Genomic DNA, 24,355 nt, shown 5'->3' on the forward strand with positions numbered 1-24,355 from the left:
CTACTAGTACCTGAAGTAAAAAATACAATTTCACTATCAGAAGATTCAAACATTCCTTCCGTCCAAGAACGTCTTCTGTTCTAAGAATATAATCTGTTTCAAGACATATATTTTTAAACAGCCTTCCAAAGGGTACAAACAGGAAAGGTCCGAAGTGAGGGCTGGGATGGGGGGGGGGAATCCTTAAAAAGCCACACATACAGCACAACCGCTATCAATGTCCGCTGATTGATTCCATGAAAAACAAACACCCTGTTTCGCCAAACGAAAGTTTATGGACACATCCAGTTAAGCAGAGAGAGAGAGAGAGAGAGAGAGAGGTCCGAGAATCTAAGGCAAGTTATCTATGTGCTCTGTGCATAAGTTTGCTGGCAGTGGCATGTGCAAGCTGTCCACATCGTCTTGCGCAACGGGACTGGCATCAGTAGTCTGCATCTTTCTCAACTGTTCCTTTCTAACCTGGCTTGGCTTTCGGTCATCGGGCGTTTTATCCGGAGCACTTGAGGCGAAGGAGAAACAGAAACAAGAAGAGAGGGTCAAGCACATTAATTTGGAGGAGGAGCCCTGGCTCATGCCATTTATGACACCTACCCCAAGCCAGGCACTGTTTACCAATTATATACGGCAATTATATATGTCAATGTACCATTGGGTTCTTCGTTTTCTACCTCCATGGTGCAAGGAATGGCCCATGCCAAGCAAAACGCAGGGCTGGTGGGATACAATCGGCTTGGTCTACGTTGTGTAGACTTGCCCTGCCCTGAACAATTCCAACGACAGCTCTACGGCCAGGTGTGCGACAAAAAACTTGAGGGACAACAAACTTGAGGGCCGCTGATGGGAGTTTCTGGCCGAAAACATGGGACACCATTGTTAAAACAGCTGCACTGACTGCCCATCTACCACCAAGCCAGGTTCAAGGTTCTTGTATTGATTTACAAGTCCCTGAACAACTTAGGTCCACTTCAAGCCAACTCAGGGAGCACCCTGAACCCTTATATCTCAGCTCAGTCACTGAGACCCTATGCAGGAGCACTGCTGACCGTTCCCCAAGTTAGTGAGGCTCGTGTGACAACAACAAGAAACCGAGTTGTGAGTGTCATTGGCCCAGTCTGGGGAATACTCTGTCAATAGAGATTCATCAGGCACCTTCTGTGCCAACTTTTAAACGCCTGCTGAAAACTTTTTTAGTCTGCCAGGCCTCCTCTGCAGGCAATTAAGAGTATCCCCCCCCCCCCCACAATGGTTTGTCGCTGCTTGTTTTAAACTCTTTTTAATTTTATATCTTTTTAATGTTGTAAAACCACTTTCATGTGATTTAGTGGTATTTAAATACTTTTATATATGGGACGCAGGTGGCGCTGTGGGTTAAAGCCTCAGCGCCTAGGGCTTGCTGATCGAAAGGTCGGCGGTTCGAATCCCTGCGGCGGGGTGCGCTCCCGCTGCTCGGTCCCAGCGCCTGCCAACCTAGCAGTTCGAAAGCACCTCCGGGTGCAAGTAGATAAATAGGGACCGCTTACCAGCGGGAAGGTAAACGGCGTTTCCGTGTGCGGCTCTGGCTCGCCAGAGCAGCGATGTCACGCTGGCCACGTGACCCGGAAGTGTCTCCGGACAGCGCTGGCCCCTGGCCTCTTAAGTGAGATGGGCGCACAACCCCAGAGTCTGTCAAGACTGGCCCGTACGGGCAGGGGTACCTTTACCTTTACCTTTAAATACTTTTATAAGTAAATACAGTCGTACCGCAGAAGTCAAACGCCTTGTGAGTTGAACGTTTTGGCTCCCAAACGCCGCAAACCCGGAAGAGTGTGTTCCGGTTTGCGAACGTCCTTTGAATCCCAAACATCTGAAGCGGGTTCCGATTGGCTGCAGGAACTTCCTGCAGCCAATCGGAAGCCGCACCTTGGTTTCCAAAAGTTTTGGAAGTCGAACGGACTTCCGGAACGGATTCTGTTCGACTTTCCGAGGTACGACTCTAATAAAAAATACACATATGTTGGAATGCCCCAATTCATTGCAAAATTAACCCGTCTCCCCGTCAGACATCTTGCAAGACCTTGTGAGACTGGAAAACTGTTAGGGAGAGGAAGTATTATATTTACTATTATATTCACACCCCACCTTTCAGAGTTCAGAGTGGCAAACGTGGGTCACCCACCTTCCCGTTTTAGCCTCACAACAACCCCCCACTTGGGCTGAGAGAAGGCAACTGCCTCAAGACCATCCAGTGAGCCTCATGGCTGAGTGAGAATTTGAACCCAGATCCCTCAGACCTTAACCCAACTGTCTAACCATTATACTTGTTGAAACCAGGAAACAGCTAAGAACAGATTACATAAGAGAAAGAACAAGGGTGCCAACTTGAATAAAATATTGTGGGGGCCCAGGGAAGCCCTGTCCTGAATAACCAATCACATGACGCAGTGCACACACCCCATTTGGAAATGCCCATCAATTTTATCGGGGGGCCCACCCCCTCAAATATTTTGTGGGGGCCAAAGCCCCCAGGGCCCCTAGGAGTTGGCTCCTATGCAAGAGAGCAATTATTACACAGAGTCAAGTGATTCTAACATCTCTTGGAACAAACATCTAATCCAAAAACTTCTGAGGTTCGTGAATATTTCTACCTCACAGCCTGTTAACTTTTTAATGCTGTAGGGAAGGGGAGGCAAAAGTGATAAATGCGGGTACCTGTTCTCAAGGATATGCAGAGCTGCCTGACAAACACCTGAGAATTTGGAGGCATTGGTCATGTGGTTCAGTTTCTTTTGGCGATACCTGAAATTTGCTAATGGATAATCTGAGTCGGTACCTGCAAAACAAATGTTGCTTCTTAGGAAACAATAATGCCAAATGCTGTCAAAGCCGGGAAGCTACTAGAGGTTTGTTGGTGCAGCGAGCAGTTCATTAGAAAGCAAAATAAAATCGTTGCAGTACACCGCCTTGTCCTTTATCATATCCTTTACTTACGCTAAGTGTATACAACAGAAATCCAGTGAACAATATTGCACTTATCACCACAAATTTAGTCGTAGAGACTTACAGCTAAAGGTAGGCATTTCTGCTGTTAAAGGGAGAATGAGTTTGTGAAGAGTTTTTTTTAGAAAAGTCTTACTTCCCCAGAAGGCACTTTGAGGTTTCGCGTGGTCGCATTTATTTTGGTCAGGAGTCATACTCAAGAACTGTTGCTTCAGCCACGTCCCACGATCCTCCTCAAATGCCTTCCTCTACACCAAGAGAAAACCCAAAATTACCACAACAAATCAACATACATATTGGCACCATACTTAATAAATTAACTAAACGCAGGCTGTTAAAGAAGATTATAACATTGGCCTTCACCTGGAGGTCCCCTTCTGCTTTGGTTAGTGGAGGTATCAAACGTGGGTTATCTCCCACTCACACAGGAAAGCATGGACCATGCAACTTCAGGCACTGAACCTAAGCTCTCCCCACCCCACCCCCATACGTTTCACATCATGGCCAGGTCTGCAGCAGAAAAAGTAATTTAATAACGTACACAATGACCTGGCTAGGAGACCATGAAAGAGCCTCCTGCACAATTTGATAGCCAATTTAAGCTTAATACATCTGCACCCCAAATCAGAAATGAACTTCCCTGCAAGTACCAACATTCCATTCTCTGTTCGGTTAAGGAGTTCTCCCAAGATGGAATACGTAACAGGCTCTATTAAATACTGGGTGGGCAAGTGACTATTTACAAAGGGAGGACAACTCTGGGCTGAAAACACTGCCTATGGCAGCGGTTCTCAACCTGTGGGTCCCCAAATGTTGTTGGACTACAACTCCCATCATCCCTGACCACTGATCATGCTGGTTAGGAATGATGGGAGTTGTAGTCCAACAACATCTGGGGACCCACTCAACACTGGGGAGATGCCTATGGGGCCTATGGGGAGATGCCTTAGTCCTGATTGTAGCATCTTGTGAAGGTGCTTATCCAAGGACCAAATTGCTGCCTGGCAGCTTTCCGAGATGACAGAGGACAGTGAGGTGGCAGCCACACTGGTGGAATGTGCTCCTATGTTCAGAGGTGTTGGGATGTGCTGTGCTTCATAGGCCAAAGCTAAGCAGACTTTGGTCCACCTGGCAATTGCAGGGCTGGTGACCTTTTCCACCAAGGAGGTGAGATGGAAGGAAACAAAGAGATTGTCTCTTGGAATGATGTGTACGGTAATTTGTGCCAGGTTTTGCTCAGCAGCCAGAGAACATTTGGGGCAACAGAAAAGGTTCAGGCCATGAGGGAGTAAGAGCAAGCTCCTTTGAAAAATGTCCTGTGAAATATGGTGTCAATTTCGAAGACGAAAGAAGGATCTGACCTAAGGACTATTCTGCTCTTATGAAAAACACACGAACTGATCATAGTCTTCTAACTTGAAGGACGCAGAAGCTTTAACATCACGGATTTTCATAGGTTCAAAGGATTATAAGGCAAAAGGAAAGAAGAAATGAAAGGTGAAGAGGATGCCTGAGAACAAGCAGCAAAGAGAGAGAATTTGGATCCATTCTGAGCAAGCGCAGGAAAGAGTGAGAAAGGAGCTTCTAAGAGATGCTTAATGAAAAGAAGAAGAAGAGGAGGAGGAGGAGTTTTGATTTGATATCCCACTTTATCACTACCCTAAGGAGTCTCAAAGCGGCTAACAATCTCCTTTCCCTTCCTCCCCCACAACAAACACTCTGTGAGGTGAGTGAGGCTGAGAGACTGCAGAAAAGTGTGACTGGCCCAAGGTCACCCAGCAGCTGCATGTGCAGGAGCGGAGACGCGAACCTGGTTCACCAGATAACGAGTCTACCGCTCTTAACCACTACACCACACTGGCTCACTGGATCTAAACTCACACAATCTCTGCTTTCCTGTAGAAAGAGGAATTAAATAATCTGCTTGCGTACCTCCCACACTAAACAGAGAAGGAATGCTATCACAAAGTTTTAGAGCTTTTGCAGAGCTTCACCTGGAACTGGTGCTGCTGAGCACTAACTGTAAGCTTTTAAGAGCATCCGAGGTAGATCAGGTCCATGGCTCTTCTAGCTCAACATCCCCTAAGCCAACCTAGCTGTAATACTTGGATGGTTGGAATTAGAACCAAAGGCTGACCAGACATCATACAGCAGGCATGTTTTAGTGGGGGGTGCAGATCTATAAATACAAAAAAATAAATGCAAAGAAGCTGTAGCTATCCGCAGCTCCCCTAAACATGCCCTGCCTGCTTTTGCTTTCAAACATTTGAGTGTTCATTGTGTGGTAAACAGTGGACACAATATGAACAAGGCCTGCTACACAGATCAGCTCTAGTTCCTGGTAATTTGATTTACCTGAGAAGCACAGGAAAAGACTGATCTCCAGGCCTTAGAAAGCACAGAATCATTTTGAGTACCTCAAGTCCTAGCCTGATAGCAGCCTCTGTAAAACTTTTGCGCTCTCTCTCAAAGTTCTTCTTCTGTTCCCGGAACAGTTTCCACTCCTCCTTCAGCCTCTCCTTTTCTTCCAGCAAGTAACAGTCCTTTAGCAACATATTGGTGTCATCATCACATGGAGAAGTTAGCTGCTGCTGCACGTAAGTACGGGGGGAGGGGGGGATGAGAAGTGATTATTTAGAAGCTACTACCTGGGCCAAAACAAAGTTATCTTTAGTTACCAGAAAAAGTCAAAATAAACTTGACAATTAACTAGGTGTTCTACTAGGCCCAAAAGTCAGAAAAACATGTGTTGGTGGAAAGGAGGACTCTATAAACTGAACTACTGAGCATAAGAAAAAGATTCCATTTCAATTCAGCTGCTCTGAACTTGGAACATTATGTAACCTGCAGCATGCATGAAACTAGTCAATTCAAAGTGCAAGGAAGCAGAGCAGCTAGAGTTTTGTTTTCCTTGCCCTCCTTCCTAAAATTAGTTCTGAAGCACACCAGGATACAAAAGCCTGCATAACCCCCTTCAGGAATTTGTGACCTTGTTCTTTTCCATTTGAGCCAGGATCCAAGAATGCACAGGCAAGGCAGACTTCTTAAAATCATGTTAAAATGTGTACTTTTTAAAACTGTTTGTAGATCCGTATTATTATTATTTAATTACTACAGACCTAAAAGAACACGAGGAAATTGTTAAGTGGAAAGCTAAGACTGAACTACTTGATACCTCTTGCACACTTCATCTAAGACCATGTATCTGATAAGATGCTTACCTGTAAGAGCTGCTGCTGAGTTTTTACCATCTCTTTGCACTGCTGAATTTCCAACTGCAGCCTCTCGACTTCTAGCTCATGGCTCTCTCTTGAGATTGTATCTTTCTCGTTCGGTGACCCAGAATGCACATGCGATACTGCAAGTTTGAAAAGTGCCTTCTGTTAATTTCTGCCTTTTTATTAAGAAATAGTTACTAAATTTGTTCTAGAGGAGAAAAATCTACAAACAATCGACCACAGAAATCAATAAATTCTGGTGGTGTTGCAGCACAGATCATACTCACCAGTCCTCTGTATAATGAAAATGGAGAAAACCAACACTCAATGGTCTGTTAAATTGCTCAGGTTCTCTGGGGCTACATGGGCTCTCTTAGTCATTAGATAAATGGCCAGCATTTCTTTCAAAGCAATTATGCCAAAAGTCCAATGAAGGCATTAGCAAGGCTCCAAAAGACTTGAATGGAATCAGAATGTGATTGTTTACTTAATGTACAAAGGAAAAATAATAAAAAAGATGGGCACTGGACATTACTGAGTTTGTTAGGGGCTGTAATATTTAGAAGGAGAAAACTTGAGAGATGGAAAGCAGAAGAACCCAAAATGCCTGAAAATACAGGATAACAGAAGCACTATTCTCAAAACTTCTACAACTGAAAGAATTGAGATAAAGTGTTTGGGGACAAAGGGAGACCAAGAATTTTCCATTAAAGTCAAACCTGCTAATAATGCTTGTGTGATTATAAATTAAGTGATTTGTAAATAGACAATTATGTAAGTTTTGTTCCCCAATTCCTGAAGGGTATAATGAAATTTTTCTGTCATAATATATCTTAAATAAAATGATTGTATTAAATGCAGCTTTCTTCTAGCTGTTCCCCTGTAGTAAGGAAAATCTTGTTTCTACTGCTTGAGATTTCCATAGCAAGTGCTCAACCAACATTACAGAAGAATTAAAGATGTCACAAGAATGATGCAGATCTCGATTTTTACCTTGGTTGTCCAGGTTTTCAACATGATTTTTCAGCATTCTCCACTGTTTCCGAATGCTGTTAGCAAGCTGTTCACGCACTGTTTCACAAGAAAGTTCCCACACATTCTCTTTATTTGCTTCTCCAGAGTCCTCCTCCATGTCGGAGAGAACCTGAAAGGAAATGCTTGGTTAAGAAGATATCCGGGAAGCAGCAGTGGTTTCCAAAACTGTATGAGCTAATTGTGGGATTGTTTGGTTCATATTAAAAAGGTAAAGGTACCCCTGCCCGTACGGGCCAGTCTTGACAGACTCTGGGGTTGTGCGCCCATCTCACTTAAGAGGCCAGGGGCCAGCGCTGTCCGGAGACACTTCCGGGTCACGTGGTCAGCGTGACATCGCTGCTCTGGCCAGAGCCAGTGCCAGAGCCGCACACGGAAACGCCGTTTACCTTCCCGCTGGTAAGCGGTCCCTATTTATCTACTTGCACCCGGAGGTGCTTTCGAACTGCTAGGTTGGCAGGCGCTGGGACCGAGCAGCGGGAGCGCACCCCGCCGCAGGGATTCGAACCGCCGACCTTTCGATCGGCAAGCCCTAGGCGCTGAGGCTTTAACCCACAGCGCCACCTGCGTCCCCTTTGGTTCATATTATCCTACTTTTAATACTGTCGATTTAGTTTGTGTTTTAACGTAGATGGTTGACTGTAAATATTTAGCTTTTAGTGCTCCTGTCTATTTTGAGAACTTTTTTTGAGTTGAAAAACAAAGATAAATCTTCAAACAAATATACCTAAGTTTATTTATTGCAGAAATCTCTCTTACTGTTACAACATTATGCTTTCCAGCATAGGCTATTCATCTACACAGCTATTTATATACACAATGTGTACACCTCCTCTAGAAAACCGCTTAAATAAAAGGATATTTCCATAGCCTTTAACCAGCATCTCCTACCAGTTAAGGCAGCTCAGAATTCTAAAATCCTGTTTTTCTGGACACGATGCACTCAGAACTGGTTGTGAAATTGCACGGGCTCCAAAAACTTTTTTTTTAAAAAAAAAACATGTTTATGTCAAATATACTGCAAAGGCAGTTGAAAAGGCAGCATAGAACATTTCGGGAAAATAGTACCTTGGATCATATATTTTTTAAAAACACACACACAAAAAAAACATAATTCTTCAAAGAAGATACATGAATTCAGTCCCCAAGAATCTCCCAATTTCTCTCATGCTTTAAGCCTGGCACCCTAGGTCACCAGTTCCAATCCTATAAACCAGGGTGTTTCTCGTGGCAAAATAAAGCAATAACTCCATCTACTGAAAGTAAAAAAGAATGACACAATGTGTTCAAATGTTATAGTGTTAAATGTTATGAAGACTGTCAAGTGACGCTTTAATAACTATGGAAGCAGTGAAAGTAACTAGCAGATACAAACACACAGAGTAGATAGAATAAGGGGAGCCAAATACTGGGGCAGTTTAGCTGGAGTTAATCTGTTTTGCAAATCTAATCTAGCTCTGAAGTTTGTGTAATAATGGGAAGCATAAAAAAATGAAATGCTGCTGGCAGGAATTTAATTTCTGGTTTAAGAGCAACAATTCCAACATGCTCAATTTAATGAAAACATACCCATATATATAAACTATGCTCTCCCGCAAGGAACAGAAATCTGCTATTCCTGTCTTGCAGAAAATAAAACATGTGGAGTTAGAGCCTGACTATGGCACATTCTGAAGTCATCAGGAGAAGTAAGGTTACTTGTGACTAATTCCCATTGACTGTATGGTTATCTTAGTTCGGAACTACTCAAGTAGCACCTGGTGATATAACTATAACTTGCTTTGTTTTTATTTTGTTTTGCTATCTGTATGGAATTTGGGAAAGCCGTGGAAGGGAAATTTTGGTCGACTTTAGGAAAAATGTCTAAAAATGAGTAATGATGTATAAGTATTGATGTTTAAGTTTGGATAAGTTAAAATTGGTTTTTAAAATGGTTTAAATTAAATGAAAATAAGGTTTGCAAAAATAAATTGAGGAAATGGAAGAAGAGGAAAAGTAAAAAAAAAAAACATGCTAAAATAAATTATTAAGTTAAAGTTGAGAAATAAGTAATAAGGATTTGCTGAATTAATAATTTAAATTGGAATACAAGAAGGGGAGGTGTGAGGAGGTCTAAGAAACAAGTTAAATGAAAATAAGTAATTGAAATTTTATGTGTTTTTAATTGTTTTTTAAGTTTTGGATTTTTGTATTTCTGTTATTTTTTGTCTAATTTTTGTTTTTGTGTGGTTTTTGAAAATATCAATAAATATTCATTAAAAAAAAAAACAAGTAGCACCTGGTGGAAGATGCATGTCTAACCATTTAAAAGATGAATCACAGAAGACAAAAGTGAAAAACAATTCATACGATCTCATGGTACAACACCTTACGGTGCCATTTTGTTTTTGCTCTGTGTGTGTGTGTGTGTGTGAAAACTTACAGTTCCATTGCCATCTTCAGCCTTCTCTTTAGGTTTCTGCTTCTGTGATGGAAGGAGAGAGATTATCTCCTTCTTCATTTGCTGAAGCAGCTTTTTGAGCTCAGCATTTTCTATCAGAAGCTGTTTCTGACGCTGTTCGTACTCGTTTAAGAGAGCTTTGAACATCTCCTCTTCGTTTCTGAAAGCAGAACACGCATAGTAACCAAGCATGAAAAATGCAAAAATAAAGCAAAAATAAGGCAGTAATAGCTCTTTAACATTAGACGTTGACCGGCTCACCTCGCTTCTGTTTTCCCAGTTCTCCATGCACCTCTCTTGCCATCAACTCTACCTACATAGTTTAGAACATCCATGGCTGCAAGAAGGAGAAATTAAAAACACATTTCAGACACCCTAGAAGATAACAATTGACCATACATTTTGTACTGCATTACGCTGTGTGAAGTACAGAAGCCCAAGTGAGTGAGACTGTGTCATTACACTGTCCACTTTCAGCCTGGTGCAGATGGACATTGGCAAGTTGGCACTGGTTGTCGTCCTTGCTATGTCCAAACCTAAACGTACCAGAAACATCCATTGCCGTCTACCTGCCAACCCCGAGTTAGGCTTCATATCAAGTTAGGTTCTGAGAAAAGCAATATACAGTCGTACCCTGAATCCCAAACACCTTGGTACTCGGATGTTTTGGCTCCTCAACTCCGCAAACCAGAAGTGATTGTTCCGGTTTGTGAACATTCTTTGGAATCCAAACATCCGATGGGGCTTCCGCAGCTTTCGATTGGCTGCAGGAGCTTCCTACAGCCAATCAGAAGCTGCACTTTGGTTTCCAAATGTTTTGGAAGTCGAACGGATTTCCAAGGTACAACCGTACTGTGTTTCTTCGAAGGTACCACTTTTCCTGCACTATACATCATGATGTTTGGACAATGCAACCTGAGGAACAGTCTTCCCTAAACTGCCAGGATTTACCAAAATTTAGGAGTTTCCATGCCTATCAGTTTGGAAACAAAAAAGGGAATGACTGATAAATTAAAACTAGAATGGGGAACAAAACTGACCAGCCCCACCCCTAGAAAAAGATTTAGAAGACATACTCATTTTTTTATCTTTCTTGTTCATAAGAAGTTGATGAAAGCGCTCCTTCAGTTTGTTGTATTCTCTTTCTTTTCTCTTCATATCATGATTGTACTGGGTGGCTCGACTTGCAACGATGTTCTGTAGTTTCTGTACCTACAAAATGCATATTTTTAAAGAAAAGATTACTCTTGATTTTGAATTAAAATTCCTGCCTAATATGAAACTGCTTAGGTCAGTAATTCTGCTACTGATGCAGCCAGAAATTCCAATTATTGGTTTGGATGCAATTGCGCCACTGCTTCTGGAAAGCTCTTTGATACGGTGGAAGCTTCCTTGAGCCAAATAAAAGGGGAGGGGTGACCCACAAATTTTTTTTTGCCTACACAACCTTCCCTACTGTTCCAAGGGGTCCTTCAAAGTAAGGTTACCAGATTATTTTCAATGAATCTGGGGACACTTCTCAACTTCAATGGATTTTGTATGGGGTCTGATTTGTAAATCCGGGGACTGTCCCCAGGAAACGGGAATGTCTGGTAACCTTACTTCAAAGCTCTTGAGCAGATTTAGAATGAAAAACTAAGATGCTAATAACCCTTGAATCACCTCCATTTCATTTCAGAGTTAATAATCGTGAAAACAACTTGACTACCTTTTGTGTGAAACTGAAGATGCAGTGCAGTTTCCTAGAAATGTGTTTATTTAACACAAAATAGGTGGGCTGCTGGGTTGAGTAAAGGTAAAAGGTAAAGTACCCCTGGACAGTTAAGTCCTGTCAAAGGCGAGTATGGGGTGTGGCGCTCATCTTGCTTTCAGGCCGAGGGAGCCGGCGTTTGTCCATAGACAGTTTTCCAGATCATGCGGCCAGCATGACTAAACCACTTCTGGCACAACGGAACACCGTGACGGAAACCAGAGCACACGGAAACACCCTTTACCTTCCCACCACAGCAGTATCTATTTATCTACTTGCACTGGCATGCTTTCAAACTACTAGGTTGGCAGGAGCTGGAACAGAGCAAGGGAGCTCACCCCGTCGCGGGGATTCGAACCGCCAACCTTCTGAATGGCAAGCCCAACAGGCTCAGTGGTTTAGACCACAGCGCCACCCGCGTTGAGTATGCCAGCTGTAGCCCCTGGTGATGTCACCTTCCAACTTGCGGAAGGCAACCATTCGTACTTGTGCAAGAAGCTTTCACATTTTAGAACCCCAGAAAATCAGCAGCCAGTGCTGGTCAGTGATGATAGGAGTTGTAGTCCATCACCATCTGGAGGGCTACAGCTTCCACACCGTCAATTACACAAGCCTGCTGCAAACACAGGTTTCAACAACTCCACACCTAGTGAATTTCCTTTTAAATGATAGGCTGGCAATATTTTTTAAAAGTTCACTCTGTCTAGCAAAAATGATCAATGCCACTGCCATCAACATAGAGGCTGACTAACCTCATCTTTTTCCGTTTTTAGCAACTGGTGTAGATTCCTGTTTTTGCATTGCAACTGCCTGTCCCTTTCTTGAAGTCCAACTATTTCTCTTCTAGAGGTTTCCAGCTGCTCCTGTTTAAAAAAAAAAAAGAGGGGGAGCGGAGGTGACCCACAATTCAGTCTCAGAAGTTTACCTGAAACACAACTGGCTGCTGCCAAACTACTGAGATTGTAGTGTTCGGTCACAGAAACAAACACTTAGTACTAAGCGATTGGTTTTTATTAGTCTGAACCCCAGGGCATTAGCACAACAGCTTACCTTCACGGAATGCATTGAAATAAAGGTCTATGTTCTTCTGTATTTTAATGAAGTTATTCAATTTGCCTCCAACCTGCAGACCTGGAATAAGGCGGAACTAATCCTAGTTGTGACCATGTGCGTTGCACAGCACACTCTGCCTTCTGGAATTAATCCATTAACACAAGGCTAGAAGTGGTAAGGCTGAGAGCCATTTATACTGCATGCAAAGTGTGCTGTGTTAACCATGCTGTGTTAAAGAGAGAACCACCAGGATAACTACCATAGCAAGTGGTTTTTTAAAAGAGAGAGAGAGAGAGAGAGAGAGAGAGAGAGAGATGACCATGCTCATATAGTGATAAAAGTGCCATGAGTGCCTGCATAAAATGCCTGGCATAGGCAACAAAAAAATATAAATAAAATATAAATGTTCCAGTACTCCATGCCCGTGAATATTGTTGCAAAAAAGGCCCTGGCCATAGCGCTGCTCTGAATTAAATAAAGTGCAGTGCTATGAAGACCCAACAAAAAGATATGGCAGTAAAAGGCCCCCCGATGTGAAATGCAACTTCAAGAATTTGCTCTAATCACTATGAGTTTTTCATCTGATATACACACACAAAAATACATGCCTATTTGTGGCACACAGGGAAGCTGAATGTTGCGTCCATGACAAGGCTGAAGTGAGTTCCCTTACAAAATACTGAGGGCATTTTAAGTAAGTCAGTTGACATAAAAGCACACATTTAAAATATTCTATTTACCTGCAATAATAAATCCAAATTCTACTTTAGAAGATAAACAGAAATCAGACCAGGTGATCAGCTCAGTATCTCAGAATAATATTCGCATATTGTATGCTACCAAGTCCAATTCAAGGTGTTAGCATCAAAAGCAAAATGATACAGGGCACAAATATTTGAAAGAGCCACCTCTCCCTATTTGTGCCCCTTGCGCTAAGGTTATCAGGAAAGGCCCCTCTCGCTGTTCATTTCTTAGGGAGCAATCACTGCAGAATGGCATGAGAAAGCACCTTCTCTAAGATGGCACCCTGTTTATGGAACTCCCTTCTCCTTGGAAAACAGTTTGCACCATCAATAATCTTTTGGTGCCAGTTAAACACTGAGTTGCCTGGGCTTTAAGAGGGGGTTGATCCGAGGTGGACTGGTAAATGGTTGGTTGTCCGCTTGGACTACTGCAATGCGTTCTACGTGAGGGTACCTTTGAAGGTGACCCGGAAACTGCAATTAATCCAGAATGCGGCAGCTAGACTGGTGACTGGGACTGGCCGCCGGGACCACATAACACTAGTCCTGAGAGATCTGCATTGGCTCCCAGTACGTTTCTGAGCACAATTCAAAGTGTTGGTGCTGACCTTTAAAGCCCTAAATGGCCTCGGTCCTGTATACCTGAAGGAGCGTCTCCACCCCCATCGTTCAGCCCAGACTCTGAGATCCAGCACCGAGGGCCTTCTGGCGGTTCCCTCATTGCGAGAAGTGAGGTTACAGGGAAACAGACAGAGTGTATTTTTGGTTTTTATGGAAGCCGCCCAGAGTGGCTGGGGAGACCCAGCCAGATGGGCGGGGTACAAATAATAAATTATTATTATTATTATCAGTAGTGGCACCCACCCTGTGGAACACCCTGCCTTCAGATGTGAAGGAAATAAGCACATATCCTATCTTTAAAAGACCTCTGAAGGCAGCCCTGTTCAGGGAAGTTTTTAATATTTAATGCTGTACTGTTTTTAAGATTTGAATGGGAGCCGCCCAGAGTGGCTGAGGAAACTCAGCCAGATGGGCGGGGTATTATTATTATTATTATTATTATTATTATTATTATTATTATTATTATTATCTGCTGTAATGCTGCATTCTGATACCGTACACAGCATTCCTTTTTATGCGTTGGTGGCATTTCAATGAATTTTATGGCTGTAACCTGCCATGGAATCAAGAGCAAATGAGCAATCCAAATAAAATAAAACAATTAATAATAAAATGTTGCACCTTTAACTTCGTGTAGCTGTTCTGGAGGTGGTCCATGTCACTACCCAGTTTTAGATGCTGGGTTTCCGTTTCTTCCTGAGCTCGTAGAGTCTTGCGCTGAAGCAGCAGCATGTCATTCACACAGTTTAAAACCGATACTACGTTTAACTCTTTGCCTCTGGAGTCTGCATAAAGCGAAGGGAAGCCCAGCGTGGTCAGCTCCTAGCGCAACAGAACAAATTCCTTTTAAACCAATCTCTGGCAACATCCAGATCTTTATCAAACAGAGTACTATTTCTGCCATAAGGAGCAAATGGTGGGTGGGTGGGGTGGAGTGGGTGGGTGGGTGGGGTGGAGTGGGGCATTCATTCCTCAAAGAGCATGCTTATATTTGCTACACAATTAAGTCAATTTACCCTGTTAAGATAGGAGAGGCTCTGTTCAACATTCTCTTCTGTGCAGAAGGCACTGAAAAAGCTGTGCGCACTTTTGGACAAAGGCAGTGGTGAGCAATGCACTTGCTGTGCACTTAAGCTTGAGGGGGACATGTTTCTGCCTGAGGTATACCAAGTGATATTATCTGGAGAGGAAAAAGCAAAACATTACAAAAATATTACCAATCGTTTTTGTTTTACTCAAACATGTATAGCCATCATCAGAGACCATTCACTTGGTTTCAAGGCAAGTGTAATTCCTGCGTAACAAAGATAAACAATACACAATTGAAGAATTTGGATGACTAACCAACAAATCTAGCAAGCTAATTATAAGAACAATTCCAAAAGATTTGTGGCAACATCTCTCACTGTGAAGCTTTGCATCTGATTAAATAATGAATGTACTTTCCTTCTTTCCTATGTATAATCAGTACGAGTGACCTTGTAGATACAGCGTCTTATGCCTCAACTTTACCCAACAAAGCTTACTACGTTAGCCACAACACTCTGAACATACAAGACATTACAATAAATTTACTGTTGATTGTTAGATGGAAATACTTAGCTACCTCCCTCTCTCTACATATATATCTCACAATCCTGCAAAAACCAACTTTCTTCAGCAAAACCTATTAGAAGCAGTTACATAGTTATGGATTTCCATTTTAAAGATTAATTTAACTATTTTGTATACAGACGGTCAGTCTCGACTGTCAACTGCTAAGATCTTTTAATAATTATAATCAACCCTTCCTGCATTAAGACATCCAAAATTTAACTTATGACTTCAATAATTCACCTGGCGACAGTGCTGGCACTGTAACAGTGTTCCAATCTCCCATAGCAACTAACGCATCCAGAGAAACAGATCAACTGCTTCAGCAGAGAAGCATTATGAGCCACTGCGGGTTAAATCTCCTACGTAAGCATCTCCTAAAATAGCAAGAACGTTTTAGATTAACGTGAGTATTTAAATCAAATGAGAGGCTAAAGCAGGCACAGAAGGCATTCTATGTAGTTAGAAGCCACACTCTTTGATTTTCAGATCCATGGGCCTGGCTAACAGTTTATAAACGCATCACCATGCAGAGGTTTGCAATAGTTAGGTAAACCTCAAGTTACAAATCAATACTTAATCATCCATGTGAAGAAAAGGAAAAGTAACAGGGTTGCGTTAGACAAATTGCCTTATCATCCGTGTATGACAAATGGGCTCTTATAGGCAATGGAACGGTTTTATACATTCGAAGTTTATCAATATGCAATCACATCAACTCTGTACTCTTCACGGACAGGGGAAAAATAGAAACATTCAGGAATCGGTGTTAATTCCTCCCAAAAAAGTGTGCTGCACAAAGAGGGAAGAGACATTACTGACAATATTTCCATGATTTTCAAAACTAGGAAGAAAATCTGATTCACTCAAGTTCAGAATATCACATCAGAATTGAACAAAGTTGTTAGACGATTTACCTCTATTTTTTTTTTTTAATGCTACCAAGCCAATTTCGCGTGGTGATTACTTCATCACTCCATGTAGCAAGAAGTATTGACGGCGTCAGGGTATAAACTTCAGAACTAGCTCCCTGAAGTGGAGAAAAACGTCAGCTTAAGCCACATTCATAGGAAAGAGCAAAACCGTCTTAAGGAAAATAACCCCGTGGTGACTTTATAATATGCTAAAAGTGAAAATGGAAATCATGAACCAATCCTCTCACAAATAAAAGTTTATAGGGTCCAAAGTCTCCTCTACCCAGCTACCTCACCTCTGGTTGTAGCAAACTTGCTCATTTACGCAGCCATGCTCAAAAGATGCATAGTGGCTTACCTATATTTTATGTAAGAAAAATGCTTTATTGACACTGACATGCCAGTAGCTATTACATTTTTAAGCCCACTTCCTCCAAAGAGATCAAATTATAGGCGAAGAGGCAACCACTGACCCATGGTGGCCCAGTAAGTTTTGTGGCCATATAGTGATTTGAACCCAAACACTACACCACAGTGGCTTTTAGTATCTCTAGAATGAATGTATAATTTTGCGTAGTACAAAATTCAACCCAATTTAACAGTCACCAGCACTAGATGGTATTTAACTACCAGTACATCTGTGTTGTACTGCCCATCTGAGTTTCCAGTCACTCTATATAACATACAACACTTGATTGGTTTGCTTCAGTGTGGATTTTCGATTTGTGCCTTAGGATTCCCTCCCCAGGAATAAATATTTTCACAGAAAAGAGTGAACACAGGTAAACACAAGGTTGAATTCAGACTATGAGAGTTGCAAATTTTAACTGTAGGTTTAAAAACAAATTCATATTGACAGCTTTACTGCAAACCTTTCCATGCAGAACAGCTCGATTATAAGCTCATATGGTGCTGTAAATTATTTAGACTTGATAAATAGGTTTAAAGTGAGATTTTAGAACCCCGGCTAGTTCAGAATTAAATGACAGAAGATAAATAGGTTCCTACAGCACTACAGTGCAATCACATTACACCATCTGCCTTTTCAATACCACATGCTGTGTCATCCAAAAGAAAAGAGGCTTGTTCCAAGTTCTTAAAAACACAACCCCCTTTCCACAGCAGCATATGTACCTCCCCTAACAGGGTTCAGATTATTTTGCAAATGTTGAGACAAAGCATCCATAAAAGAGTTGACATCACGTAACTTTATTTCAAATCTCGTTCACAGCTACTCATGGCTTCAGAGATTAACCATGGGGTAAGGATGTATGCTAAGTCATTACAGGACGGTCCTGCACACCATAACTAGAAACAGCACATGGAGAACTGTGTTCTAAGATTAGATTGCAAAGAGAGTTTATAAAAGCTTAAGCCTTTCATTTGGCAAGTAATCTCCTTAATAGACAGCTCTGTTATCCGGATGAAACAAAACCAATTTTGCAAAGGATAATTTAAGGGGCCACAGAAATGATGCAATTATACAACCCTATAACTAACCTTAAAATTTTCTAACAAGCTCTTTGTTTGTCTCTCATATGTATTATACTAGATGTCTGGGGAAGCATTAGTACTAAGCGTAAGGTAGCAAGAGGAGGGGACAATAAACAGCTTTTCTGGAACTGATGGACAATGTCTTTGCGTTATAACAAGAATCAGCATGCAATCTCCGGAAAGATCTGGGGAAACTGGACTGCATAAAGGCTATACAACCACACTTTTAAAAAAGCCTGGTGGATAAAAATAAGTTTAGTAAGTACAACACTATCATTTCCATTTGTCCTTCTAATACTAGATGATGTTGCTATTTTTTTCTTTTCACCAGAGCTAAGAAAACGCACAAGAACCACACTTCGCAGCTCAAGCACAATATGAACTGGAAAACAACCAGGTGTAATCCCTGTGACATACCAAACTAGCAGACAACCTTGACTGTCCCAAGCAATGATTAACCAGATCCACAAACAGCTCGCATCAACTTAAGAGGGGGGCTGGACTTAAATCTCCAAAAGCTCGGGAGTGGGGGGAGGAGAGGCAGGGAATCCAGTTTGGCTACTTACAAGCAGACAAGAGATCAGAACTGGACGAGATAGACAGAGAGGAAAAAACAACACGTCACCACAGGGGATTTAGGGATTAACGCTGTAGGCGGAGCCCCACCCCATCCCACCCCGTGGGCGGTGTAAGCGCACGTGGGTGCCTGAGACCCCTGTCCCCAAATTCTTAACCTCAGGGTCGTGAGGGTTCTGCATTGCAAAGAGAGTCCTGCACTGCAGAACGGGGTGGGACTAGATGACCCTCGTGCTCCCTTCCAAAATCTACAATGCAGTTGCAGCTCGAGCTAGCACCCCCCCCCCAAAAGGCCCGCTTCCACGTGTGCACCGCCTCCCTATGCATCTGTCTCTCCCCCCCCCCCGCCCTTGGTATTATTTCCTATTCTCCTTCCCTCCCTACCCCCCACCCACCTCGGGGTGGGGCGGGTGAGCTGCCGCCCCCCAAGCCCAAACCTGCTCCTGGGGCAACTCCGCCCCCCCCACCCCACCTCCCGCTGGGCTGAGTGGCAGCTGCCCTCCCCTCACCTGCCAGGCACCTGGCGCTGCCCACCTGCTGCTGCTGCTGCGAGAGGACAGGGGGCGGGGCAAGCTGGCGACCTCGGCTGCTTCTACCTCCTTCGCCGCCGCCGCCGCCGCCGCCGCCTCCGGCACTAACCGACCTGGCCCCGCCCACGCGCGGGCTAACTGCGCGGGCCCCGCCTCCCCCTTCCCCACGCGGCGCCCCATTGGCCGGGAGGTTGCTAGGATACCTTTCAACAAGAGGCCCTGGGAGGCTTTGCAGCTGCTGCTGAGGCCGCCGCCGCCGCCGCCCACCCTGCGCGCCAGAAGCGCCTTTCTCACCTGTTGCAGCGTTCCTCTGAGAAAAGGGGCCACTTTGCATTGGGAGGCTAAGGCTATATAGAGTTTCCCAGGCTGCAGTCAGAAGAGATGAGTGTTCTGGGAGGACTAGGGAGCGTTTTAGGGGTTTTTTTTTTTTGGGGGGGGGACACAGGATTCAAGTGATGGGGGGGAGTGTATTTTTATTTTATTTTATTGAATTTATATACCGGCCTATACCGTCTCAGGGCGTTTCACGAAATAAAATCAAGATATAAAACCACAAAATACATAATAATAATAATAAAAAAAAAACAAGCCAACAGCCCTCACCCCACAAAAAAGGAATTTTAAAAGGGCATAGGATGTGTATGTGATGTGCTCACAGTTTTATCATGATTAAAAGCTCTCCAGGGAGAAAGGAGAAAGGTGGTGACTGATTTATGTAACCGAAACTCCTCCCCTCTGAGAAAATTTCTAATCATTTTTGTTTCGCTTCCCAATATAAGTACAGTGGTACCTCGGGTTAAGTACTTAATTCATTCTGGAGGTCCATTCTTAACCTGAAACTGTTCTTAACCTGAAGCACCACTTTAGCTAATGGGGCCTCCTGCTGCCGCCGTGCCGCCAGAGCACGATTTCTGTTCTCATCCTGAAGCAAAGTTCTTAACCTGAAGCACTATTTCTGGGTTAGCAGAGTCTGTAACCTGAAGTGTATGTAACCTGAGGTACCACTGTACAGCCGTTACCTTGAATTTTATTTTACTTATTATTATTGCATTTAATGATAAACTTGTAGAGTTGGACAGGAACCCCCAGGGTCATCTAGTCCAACCCCCTGCAAAGCAGGAATCTCACCTAAAGTATCTGTGGCAGGTGGCCATCAACCTTCTTACTTAAAAACCTGAAGAGGGTCCACAACTCAGCCACCCAGTTCACTCTTTCACACATATAAGATGCTTTGCACCAGTTTTAGTACTGGAGCATTGCAGCAAGAGCAAAACGCTGGCCAGGTTGCCGACTGTTGCCACTGTGGTTACTTGCAGTGTAGCAAAAGCAAACACCACTAGCCTGGTGGGGCATTTCTGTGGAATTACTGCTGTGTTACCTGGGCAGGTGGAAAAGTCAGTGCAGTGCAGGCACACTTGTCAGGACCACCAGATTTGGCTCCAGCAGTGTGTTCCCTCCATCCTGACCTTCCCCTGCCCACCTGATCTCTCAGCATCCAGGTAAGTGGCAGCCACAGCCATGGCAACTGCTCCTGCATTGGGGGGGGGGGGAGGAAGTTATGCCAGTCACGCTGTTTAACAGTGAGCCCTTCCTCCAAATAACAGTTTGGCAAAACTCCCCCAAATTTCACTGCCCATAAAAAAATGCAGAGAATTTCAGAAGGTTATTTTTTGCTCTGTTCTAAACTGAGATCCAGTTTCTGAAGATCAGGACCACAACCTACTTTTGACCTGACCTAAACTGAGTTTAGTGTAAGGTAACCAGATTTTTCCCCCAATGAATCCGGGGACATTTTTCAATTTCAATGGATTTTGTATGGGGACTGATTTGTAAATCCGGGGACTGTCCCCGGGAAACGGGGACGTCTGGTAACCTTAGTTTAGTGGGAACGACTTCCGAGTAAAGCTGCAATCCTATGCAGTGTTAGGCATGCTGTGGGCTCTGAGATGCATCTGAGACCCACATGTCCATAGGAATGCAATAAGGGTGCCAGCTTTAAAAAACAAAAGAAAAAATATAACATAACCGTCTTTTGCATAGTGCTTGATCTGCAGCACTTTACAGGTGGTCTTGTTTGTCTCCATGCTATGGCAACTTGACTTGCTAATCTCTGTATATCAAACTCCCTTAAGTGGGCAATGCTATTGTTTTCTTTGTTTTGTCTGGCAGCTCTATATACGAGTCACCCATTACATTCTGGAAGAGTGAATAACTAAGGTGTGATCCCTGTTTTCCTTAAGGAACTTTTATTTCTAGAATAAAGGAGAATGCTTTAATGTTCTTCAGTCTGAGAGCCACCTTCAAGGTTAGCCAATCCTGTGAGAGCTGATGTATGTGTACACACTAGATATAGGTTAAAAAAAAAGGTAAAGGACCCCTGGACAGTTAAGTCCAGTCAATGGGGACTATGGGGTGAGGTGCTCATTTCGTTTCAGGCCGAGTTAGCCAGTGTTTGTCTGCAGACAGCTTTCCAGGTCATGTGGCCAGCATGATTAAACCGCTTCTGGTGCAAATTGCACTGGGTGCTTTCGAACCCCGTTGTGTGGACTCAAACCGCCGACCTTCTGATTGGCAAGCCCAAGAGGCTCAGTGGTTTAGACCACAGCGCCACCCACTCCCCTTACACACTACATATGCACACCACACATATGACACACACACGCCCTCTAGCTGGTACTTTTTCAGGGTTTAAAATATTGTAAGTAACAGTACTTGTCTTGCCACTTGTCTGCATGGCATTTAACAGAGTAGGAAAGTGTAGGAGAAACGGCATATTACTTCAGTAAAAATGGGTGCCAGAGAAGGCACTGGCAGGCAAGCAGAGGTGCCTCTGACATTCAAGCAACCTTGTGCTCTGCAGATAAAAACTAATTTGTTTGGCTGTGATTCTGCAACTAGTGTTTCAGTGTTACAGCACTGAGCCTCTGTTATCTTTAAGGTCATGGCTGCTTGTTCTTACAAAACATAAGGGAGTTTACTTTTCCAGAACTTTTTTTTTAAAAAAAAACACCTCATATAACACTTAATTAATTAATGGATTGCGGACCATACGATTAATCAACTAAGATTTATTTAACTGGTTAATAGTCTTATACTTTGTACATAGCAAATTTCTGCACCACCCCATGGCAGCTGCTTTGTGGCATGTTGCAAGTTCCATCTTGTACCCTATGCTATTTAAAAATCTGCATGAAATCACTGGGTGAGGTAGTCCGGAATTTGGGGGTAAGGTATCATCAGCACGCTGCTGTTACAAAGCTCAGCTTCTTCCTTGGTCTCATGAGACCATCTCGGTTCTGAGTCAGGTTAGGGGTGGGCTAGATGAGGTCGAACTGAGTGAAACGTAATCCAGAAAACATGGGTGCTGATGGTGGGAGTTGCCTTGTTCTAGATAGAATTGCATTTGCCTTAAGGAGCAAGTCCACAGTTTGAGAATGTCTGGATCTGGCATTGCTTCTGAATAGCTCACATGGCAATTAGGGCTAGGAACACTTTTCACCATCTTTGTTTGGTGTCTGCTGCTGAGAAATAACGGCCCTCTAATGTCACGCATGCCTTGATATTCTTCACATTAGACTATCGTAATGTACTACACACACACACACACACACATATATGGCTGCTTTTAAAAACCATGTGGAAACCGCAGTTGGTCCAAAATGGGTAAGACATAACAGAATAATCAGTAGCCTTCCTTCTACATACATAACATCTGTGTCTGAATATTTGCACTGGCTCTGAATTAGTTTCAATCAGTGCTTTTTTCTAAAAAAAAAAAAATGTTTAGGGGTACTCTCATTTTGACTCAAGAAAATCACCATTTTATAGTTCAAATCGGGAAAAATAAACACAGTAAATGGACAAAAGTACAAAAGATTCGCAAAACGTTTAGGGGTATTCGTACCCCTGCGTCCCTCCAGAAAAAAGCACTGGTTCATATGCACAACAAACATTGAAGAAGCTGATAAAAGGGAAGAGGGCAACTATGTGAACACAATGTGAAATTTAATCTGTCTCTTGTTCCACACTAGAACTATTAGTTTCTGTTTCTTAATTAAAAACAAAACAGAAAATTTGTCAGCATGTTAGTGCATCCCTCCCCCCCCTCACCCCATACATACATTTATGTATGTGATTCTGAGTAATATACACATTTCGGCAAGCAATTTTCACTAATAACATGCATTATTATATTTTATTTTCATTAATACCTGCATTTTGTGGGCATGCACACTAACTAATACATGCTTTTTTGGTAAATGTTATTTGGCTGAAGAACTGCATCACAATCTGAAGAAGAGCAAATTTCAAAGGATAATTGTGTTTTACTTTACCTAATTCCCACTTCTCCAACCAATATGCAGTTGTTATTAAAATTCCAACCAAATCTAATTTCTTCATCATCACCACTTTCTGCTAATAAAAAGCCTCCACAGAATACATCTCTGTGGTTATAAAGAAATCCCAGGCTTCCGGGTTCAAGTCAGGATTAGAAATTCAGACTGTGAAGGGTTTGTATTTCACAATCGCTGTCTTAATCTGAGTGTGCATGTTTTATGGTTACAGTTTAACTCTACCAAAACTACCTAGGATTTTGTTCCCCTTGCTGAGACTGTGATATTAGTGATGAGAGTAATTTTTCAGAGGGCAAAAATTATTGTCCAAAAGGCCAGTTGAATAATTATTCCTAACAGAATAGCGTATGAGCAAAATACACTTGAAATAGCAGATTCAGTGGAATGCAATCAGTGCTGGCAAAACAGACTTCAAAAATAAGAGGCATGTGGCACAGAGAACAATTATTAACTGTTCCAAGTTTTCTCCTGCAGAGGCTGAGGTCCTAAACATGGGCACTCAACCATTGAGAAACTAATAGAAGGCTTTTGCATTTAAATTGAAGAAAGGAATCCATATAATCCTGCGAAAATAATGCACTTTCAGAAAGTGCTATGCTCTGTGATCAGGGGGGGTCAGTATCGTTTATAAATGCTTCTGCAGTAATCTAGAATTCTATGTTCATTTTACAACCCTAGAGATTAAATATATGGCCTCATGGTCTTGCAAATGGAGAATCCATACAGTATTTTGATAGGGTTTTTAATACTGCAGAAATACTAATCTCCTGGTCATTGGATATTAAATGCTTTGCTCTCTGAACTTACTCCCTGAGCTACACAACATTATAGCTATTCTTGCACCAGAGGCAAGAATTTATGCCCCAACAGTTTGGACCAGCTGGCCTAGTATATTTCTATGAAGTAGGGTATCATAACCTGATTCCTTCCAAAGAAATTTGTGAAAGCCTCACAGTTCATTGTGCTAGTTGTGTGATGCATAGAAACATTCCTTTCTAACCACTGTTAGCAGCTTACACTGAAGTGTAAGATTTGATTACCCTTGTGCTACAACTGTATG

General features: G+C 42.7%; 1 protein-coding gene and 1 long non-coding RNA gene across 3 annotated transcripts; both read right to left on the reverse strand.

Annotated features, from left to right (window-relative positions):
- Positions 1-255: 255 nt before the first annotated feature.
- SSX2IP (SSX family member 2 interacting protein) lies at positions 256-15,824 on the reverse strand. 2 transcript variants are annotated; one of them, XM_079981463.1, is made up of 13 exons: positions 15,670-15,824; positions 14,850-15,013; positions 14,455-14,655; positions 12,169-12,279; positions 10,743-10,878; positions 9,928-10,003; positions 9,649-9,826; positions 7,188-7,338; positions 6,198-6,334; positions 5,394-5,567; positions 3,113-3,224; positions 2,689-2,809; positions 256-499 (listed from the first exon to the last, which is right to left on the reverse strand). In XM_079981463.1, the coding sequence occupies exons 1-13, from the start codon at positions 15,710-15,712 to the stop codon at positions 331-333; spliced, it is 1,773 nt and encodes a 590-aa protein (XP_079837589.1). In that variant the 5' UTR covers positions 15,713-15,824; the 3' UTR covers positions 256-330. The 2 variants fall into 2 exon arrangements, with proteins under 2 accessions (XP_079837589.1, XP_079837588.1); XM_079981462.1 differs by lacking the exon at positions 256-499 and having other exon boundaries at positions 2,529-2,809; positions 5,394-5,564.
- A 537-nt stretch (positions 15,825-16,361) lies between these two features.
- On the reverse strand, positions 16,362-19,072 carry LOC307218898. Its single transcript, XR_013840092.1, has 2 exons — positions 18,920-19,072; positions 16,362-16,456 (listed from the first exon to the last, which is right to left on the reverse strand). It is a non-coding gene; the product is annotated as an uncharacterized lncRNA (long non-coding RNA).
- Between the last annotated feature and the right edge of the window lie 5,283 nt (positions 19,073-24,355).

This window comes from Podarcis cretensis (assembly GCF_951804945.1).
Source record: "Podarcis cretensis genome assembly, chromosome: 6".
In the NCBI taxonomy this organism is placed as follows: domain Eukaryota; kingdom Metazoa; phylum Chordata; class Lepidosauria; order Squamata; family Lacertidae; genus Podarcis; species Podarcis cretensis.

What these genes read in the sequence shown, in the direction of transcription:
- SSX2IP (XM_079981463.1), bottom strand. Translation starts at nt 15,712, where the DNA reads ATGGGAGATTGGAACACTGTTACAGTGCCAGCACTGTCGCCAG. An exon ending in TAAAAACGGAAAAAGATGAG is followed by an intron (nt 10,879 to 12,168) that starts GTTAGTCAGCCT and finishes TGCATTTTGTAG; the next exon opens with GTACAGAAACTACAGAACAT. An exon ending in CTGAAGATGGCAATGGAACT is followed by an intron (nt 7,339 to 9,648) that starts GTAAGTTTTCAC and finishes ATTTCCTTTCAG; the next exon opens with GTTCTCTCCGACATGGAGGA.